This window comes from Gossypium hirsutum, chromosome A11 (genome assembly GCF_007990345.1).
Source record: "Gossypium hirsutum isolate 1008001.06 chromosome A11, Gossypium_hirsutum_v2.1, whole genome shotgun sequence".
NCBI lineage: Eukaryota > Viridiplantae > Streptophyta > Magnoliopsida > Malvales > Malvaceae > Gossypium > Gossypium hirsutum.
The window spans coordinates 52,511,092-52,517,149 of record NC_053434.1 but is presented as its reverse complement, the minus strand read 5'-3'; the positions used below and the strand labels follow the sequence as shown (position 1 = coordinate 52,517,149).

The 6,058-nt window shown below is 34.7% G+C and overlaps 1 protein-coding gene across 1 annotated transcript; it reads left to right on the top strand.

The window, feature by feature from the left end:
- Positions 1-460: 460 nt before the first annotated feature.
- On the top strand, positions 461-3,740 carry LOC107898598 (protein DETOXIFICATION 27). The gene is made up of 8 exons (XM_016824102.2): positions 461-996; positions 1,073-1,614; positions 1,707-1,793; positions 2,039-2,095; positions 2,708-2,946; positions 3,051-3,169; positions 3,255-3,344; positions 3,439-3,740. The coding sequence occupies exons 1-8, from the start codon at positions 706-708 to the stop codon at positions 3,484-3,486; spliced, it is 1,473 nt and encodes a 490-aa protein (XP_016679591.1). The 5' UTR covers positions 461-705; the 3' UTR covers positions 3,487-3,740.
- Positions 3,741-6,058: the final 2,318 nt, after the last annotated feature.

The window sequence follows — 6,058 nt, the reverse complement described above, 5'->3', positions numbered from 1 at the left end:
CAACAACAGATATCGATATTAATTAACTAGCGCCCCATCGCCTTCCTTTCGAAATAAATGACCAAAGCCAAACTGAAAATTGTTACCTATCAATATGAAGTCCATGGAGGACTCTTACTGATTAACTTTTATTGAAAGTTAGAAAATATTTACCATGAAAATTTTAAGAATATACTACTTATTTATGATTATTTTGATTAGCTCGAAAAATTCTTACATATTTTAATATATATATAAATTTAGATGAAAAATTTATTTATTTTATGTATGATTTGTATTTTATTGACTTTGATGTATACCTATCATTTAGAGAAGAGATTGTATGGATAAATCAGATTTTTCTTTTTGAAAAAATTAAAATCTCAACTGAAAATGTTAAAAAAGAAAAAATTTAATTTGTGATTCTCTTATTGAAAAATAATAAAAATTATATAAAAATACAGTTTCATACGCTCTTTCCTCTAAAATTTAATAATATAATCAACTCTTCGTACATATAAAAAATTTCATGCCGATGGATATCTATATCAGTCGAGAATTTATGTATATTAATTAAGTAATTAAATACAAATCGTATAAAAAAATGTGTTTGTCGATATATGTGCGTATATATGCGTCGTAGAAACAACACGGTCCTGAATTTTTCAGTTCATTGAACCCCCAAGAATAAGAAATAGATCGATAGACGAGAAGCGAGCAGAAAATATGTCGAGTCATGGTGCGTTGAAGGAAGCAAAGGTCCCTTTGATTGAAGATTTAGGTCCGGTAGAAGGATTGAAAGTTGAACAAGATGATCAAAACCAATCCCTTAGGAGACGGGTATGGATCGAATCAAGTAAGCTTTGGCAGATAGTTGGCCCTGCAATCTTCAGCCGCCTTGCCTCTTACTCCATGCTGGTTATCACTCAAGCCTTTGCAGGCCACCTTGGGGATCTCGAGCTTGCTGCCATTTCCATTGCAAATAATGTCATCGTGGGGTTCGACTTTGGCCTCCTGGTACCTATATCCTTACTCTCATCTACATGGTCCATTATTTGGTTCTTTGCTTAACGTTTCATTTGTTTTTTATTAGTTGGGGATGGCAAGTGCTCTCGAGACCCTCTGTGGCCAAGCCTTTGGAGCAAAGAAATACTACATGTTGGGCGTATACATGCAACGTTCATGGATTGTTCTTTTCCTATGTTGTATTTTGCTTTTGCCTTTGTATCTGTTTGCTTCCCCGGTGTTGAAACTATTGGGACAGCCGCAAGATGTGGCGGAGCTATCGGGGATCGTTTCTATGTGGATGATACCGCTTCATTTCAGCTTTGCGTTTCAGTTTCCCCTGCAAAGGTTCTTGCAGAGCCAGCTTAAAAACATGGTGATTGCATGGGTTTCCCTGGTGGCTCTTTTGGTCCATATCTTCATAAGTTGGGTGTTTGTGTATAGGCTTCAGCTTGGGGTGGTTGGGACTGTGGTTACCTTGAATTTTTCTTGGTGGATTCTGGTTTTGGGACTCTTTGCCTACACTGTTTGCGGAGGGTGTCCTCTAACTTGGACCGGTTTCACCATTGAAGCATTTTCTGGCCTTTGGGAATTCATCAAACTCTCAGCCGCCTCTGGAGTCATGCTTTGGTAGGTACACCTCCCCCTTCTCTGCCATTTTTAATTTCATTGAAGTGAAAAGCTGTCCAATTCAACTCATTGTACGTTTTAAAAATCTACAGCTTGGAGAACTGGTACTATAGAATATTAATTTTGATGACCGGAAATCTCCAAAACGCAGAGATAGCCGTTGATGCTCTGTCCATATGGTATGAATCTTGAACATATATATTATTGCCCTAGATGACTTTTAATTCGACGTGTAAACATTGATATATAAATATGATTGGAAAAAAAATTGAGTGATGAATCGTCAAACAAGCTGGCCAACCTTTCATAACTGTTTTGCCGAAGATGGCAAATTCCGTAAATAGGAACTCTATTGTTTTTTGAAGTCAAAGTATTTAATGAAGTTATGTATTTTATATTTAATTATTCTGACTCATATTGGCAGCATGTCAATTAATGGATGGGAACTGATGATACCACTCGCATTCTTTGCTGGAATCGGGTAAGTCGAGTTCGATCTTAGTCCACTGGTTTTCTGCATATTTCTAGAATAACATTTTAGGCCAATGAGCTAGCCTATTGGCTCTCAATTATATTGGGAATTGAAATCTAGCAGACACCAAACAAAATTTCCAATCTATTCTTTTATCTTATTATATTTAAGATGTTAAAACTATGTAGTTTCGTTAGCTATCTTAAATAATATGAAGTCTAAAATATATATAAAATTATTTGTATTAAATATCGTGAAACGCAGAATTCACAGAATTACTTTATTATTACCATTAGTATCTTCGAGCATCATTCAGATAGAGTTAAAATGTCTCTCTCAAGATGTTTGGATTTTACTATTGGAATGGTCTAGATTGGTGGCTTATGTTAGCACCACAATTATCTTTCCTTTTGATTCGTCTATAACTTTATATATTTTGTTTGATGTCAACAACAAAATTTAGGGCCAGAATTATTAATAGGAATCATTTCTCTCTCTTTTTTTAAATAAAAGGAGGAATTGATTGACAATAAATTTTAAACTAAAAATAGATCTGGTCCCGAAAAATGAATAATCAAAAATAAATTGAAGAAACGTAATGAAAATAAATGATGCATGCAGAGTTAGGGTGGCAAATGAGCTTGGAGCTGGAAATGGGAAAGGAGCCAAGTTTGCAACAATAGTTTCAGTGGTGACATCAGTTATAATTGGGATCTTCTTCTGGTTGCTGATTATGATATTCCATGATAAGTTTGCTCTCATATTCTCCACAAGCCAACCAGTTTTGGAAGCAGTAAGCAAGCTCTCACTTCTCTTAGCCTTCACCATTTTGCTCAACAGTGTTCAGCCCATTCTATCTGGTAAAGACCATTGCTGGCTGCATTTCTTACCTTTCTTGATATCAGAAATTTGATGAATAAATGTGAATGTAAATTAACTCTCGGGTTTTACATTTTATGTGTAGGAGTGGCAGTGGGTTCTGGATGGCAATCCTACGTGGCTTACATAAATCTGGGTTGCTACTATCTCATAGGGGTTCCACTAGGATTCTTGATGGGATGGGTCTTCCACCTAGGAGTAATGGTAAGCATTTTGATAGTGAAGGTTTTCTTAAAGACATCAAAGAACCATATATGAAACCAGAAAATACAAATGCAATGTTTGGCAGGGAATTTGGGCTGGAATGATATTCGGAGGGACAGCAGTTCAGACAGCGATTCTTGCGTTTATTACAATGCGGTGTGATTGGGACAAGGAGGTTTGAGCGATCGTTTATATTCTATTAATTAATTATGTTTCGATTCTCTCCAATTCCATGGCATCTAAATTTATTTTTTTGGTGTGAATTTCAGGCAGAAAAGGCAAGCTTGCACTTGAGGAAGTGGTCAGCGATAAACTAATGATTAATCAACACACTTTTTATAGTGACCCGAATGGCCTTCATCATCTTATAATTTAAGAGGGCCTACTAAATTTTGATTCGCAATTACAAGTATTAAAAGATTGAAATCCTTTGTTTGTAATATTTGTTTTCTCATTGCTGGTACAACCATCTTAGTAATTTTCTTTATTTTTCGAATGAAATTGCTAAAGTGATGTTCAAGTGTAAACCCTGTTCCATATGGAGTGTTTATGGGTCTAATTAATTTTGTTATAAGCTTTTCCTACTACACGTAACATAAATATTATATTCTAATGATAATTGTATGAATTAATTTACCTAAACTCTGATCCTCTTAGGCATAATGTTTTTAAAGATAAAGCATAATATAACTTGTAAAAGGACCTGATGGGCTTGCATAGTTGGGCCCATATGGTCAAGGCATTGGACTCTGAACCAACCTGAGTTCAGATCCCCGTGTGGCTTTCTATATTGCTCCTATGTATCATTTTCATCTAATATCACAGTTATAAATGTTTATGTCATCCATTTATTAATAATTCTTGCAATAATAATTTATTTTCTCAAAAAGATTTACCTAATGTGAGATAAAAAAAAAAGTGCTCAAGTAACTGTTCCATGTAATCTTTGTCTAAGAGGAAAAAATAATCATTATAATGAACCAATAATTACAATCATGCATGATTAATCCAATCAAAAGATAGTCTTTTGCAAGTAGAAGTCAATTATATCTTTGATTCCTTTTCACCTTGATAGTCTTTTGCGAGTGGCAGTCAATTATATCTTTGATTCCTTTTCACCTTTTCCATCAAATCATATTCTACTTTTTGGGAAATTTTAGAAAGAGATCTCCATGCATGAGTTTGAGGTGGTAAATGTACAAAGTTTGAATAGGTTTAGATTTTACTGCTTTCAAATTTAAATTATTTTGATTTGAGATTAATTATAATTTGAATTTGAATTTGAATTTGAATTTCTTCAAATTTGAAATTTTTGGTATTTAGATTTTTCTGATTTGTATCAGTTTAGATTAAGTGAATTTAGACATATATATATTTATAATTTATACATTATAATTTTTTATTTCCTACATAATAATTAATTTTATTTTTATGATTTACATTATTATTGTTGCACTTAAAAAATAGAGAAAGAGAGAAAAACGAGCTTTTAACTCAAATGAGAAAATTTGATTTTTTTTATTGAATTGATGATTTAGTTACTAAATATAATAATTTCCAATAACTCATTACAATCATAAAACGCATACACACTTGGGCCGTGAATCAAACTTTCAGGGCTCTAAAAACAGTTTGAAAACAATTGGGGATCAATTTGATTCAAGTTAGAAAATTTTGGAAAAACATGAAAAGTTGGAAAACAGGGGTCACACGACTGTGTGGCCAGGTCGTGCGACATAGTCCAGATCATGTGGGTATTCGAACTAAGGACATATGGTAATGTCTCAGCCTGTATGTTTGCCCATGTGAGAATTCTGAATAGGGCCACATGGCCGTGTCGCAGGCTATAACACCCCTAACCCATATCCATCATCGAAACAGGGTTTGGAGCATTATCGAAGTTTACAGATTTAAAAAAATAGTTTACACATATCATTTACTAGTCATAATCGAAATCAAACATATTCAATAATAATGTCCCTTGAATGGCCTTCGAAACCTAATTTGTGCTTTAGAAACAAGCCAGGACTAAATCGGGAACTTAGAGAATTTTTCGCAAAATCTTAAAATTTTTCTTAAGTGCAGGGGACACACGACCGAGTGGCTAGGCCGTGTGGGCATTCGATATGAGGCACACGGCCGTGTTCCAACCCATTTCCATGCCCGTGTGGAAATCTTAAATTTTGAAAATTAGGTGCAGGGGTCACACGACCAAGTCACACGCCCATGTATTAGGTCGTGTGACACACATGGCTGAGACACACACTTATGTCTCTGCCCGTGTGAGCAATTCGAAGCATTCTGTTTCTCAAAATTTTAAGATGCAAGAGACACACGGCCAAACCACATGCCCGTGCGTATTGCCGTGTGTTACACACGACTGAGACACATGCTTGTGTCTCTGCCTGTGTGGACAAAATAAGGTCATTTCTAAGTCTTATTTCTCACCCAATCTGGCATCAACATATCCAGCCAATTTTTGTACCATGACAAGTCACAATATAACATTCAATTCAAGCCAATTTCAAGTTTAATACATGTCATAACATCCCATTTTACCAAGTATTTGAATCTTACCTAATTGACCATATAAACATATGAGTATATTTTTCCCATTCATGCAACCATTAATATATTTATGTAACTTCTATCGTTCAACCATTTCATTACACACATCAAGCATGATAAGGCCTTATATAACTACATCAAAATTTGCTTAACACTAGCCATTCTAATGGCTAGTTGTAACCAAAATATTTCATCATTATGCCTTACTTAGCTTATACATGCTATTATACCAAAAGTTAGCTTACTTTATATACCGAGAAGTCTAGGGGATAGTGTGATGTGTTTTTGACCATGTTCTAACCTTCACGAGCTTCCGAGCAC